This window comes from Dipodomys ordii, unplaced genomic scaffold, assembly GCF_000151885.1.
Source record: "Dipodomys ordii isolate 6190 unplaced genomic scaffold, Dord_2.0 Scaffold251, whole genome shotgun sequence".
Lineage (NCBI taxonomy): Eukaryota > Metazoa > Chordata > Mammalia > Rodentia > Heteromyidae > Dipodomys > Dipodomys ordii.
The window spans coordinates 18,004-18,617 of record NW_012267467.1 but is presented as its reverse complement, the minus strand read 5'-3'; the positions used below and the strand labels follow the sequence as shown (position 1 = coordinate 18,617).

Below are 614 nucleotides of genomic sequence, written 5' to 3'. Positions count from 1 at the left end.
GGTGGGGTGGGTGTGAGCGCTCAGGCGTGCCCCGGTGGGGTGGGTGTGAGCGCTCAGGCGTGCCCGTGTGCCCCAGGTCCGCCTGTGGCACAGCCAGGGGCTGCCCCTCGGGCAGCACGCGGCCGAGAACGCCGTCCTGATCCTGCACAGCCCGCGCTGGCCGCTGCTGATGGACCCGCACCGGCAGGCCTGCGCCTGGATCCGCGCGCTGGAGGGCGAGCGCCTGCAGACGCTCTCGGCGCTGGACAGCGCGCACATGCGCAATCTGCAGCACGCCATTAGCACGGGCGGCAGCGTGCTCCTGCAGGTACGGCCGCGCCTGCGCGTGCGCACGCTCACACATGCGCACACACACGCACCTGCTCAAGCTGCAGCGCGCCGCACGCATGCTCACATTCACAGGCACGCTCACACACGCGCGGTCACACGCGCCCCACATTCCAGGACGTGCCCGAGGCGATGTCGGTCGGCCTGAAGGCCGTGCTGAAGAAGGACGTGTTCCAGAGGAGGGGGCAGGACTTCATCCGCGTGGACGGCTCCGACGTCGAGTACAACATGAAGTTCAAGTGCGCTCGATGGCTCAGTGGGCGGGGCAGTGGGGCGGGGCACGGTGG

At 70.2% G+C, this 614-nt stretch overlaps 1 protein-coding gene across 1 annotated transcript in view; it reads left to right on the top strand.

Annotated features, from left to right (window-relative positions):
- Positions 1 to 614, top strand: part of Dnah14 (dynein, axonemal, heavy chain 14) — a gene marked incomplete at its 3' end in the record, with an annotated part of 224,776 nt that overhangs the window by 209,831 nt on the left and 14,331 nt on the right. Inside the window, 2 exon segments of the mRNA XM_013036175.1 lie at positions 77 to 307; positions 445 to 583. Of these exon segments, the coding sequence (XP_012891629.1) occupies positions 77 to 307; positions 445 to 583 (370 nt within the window).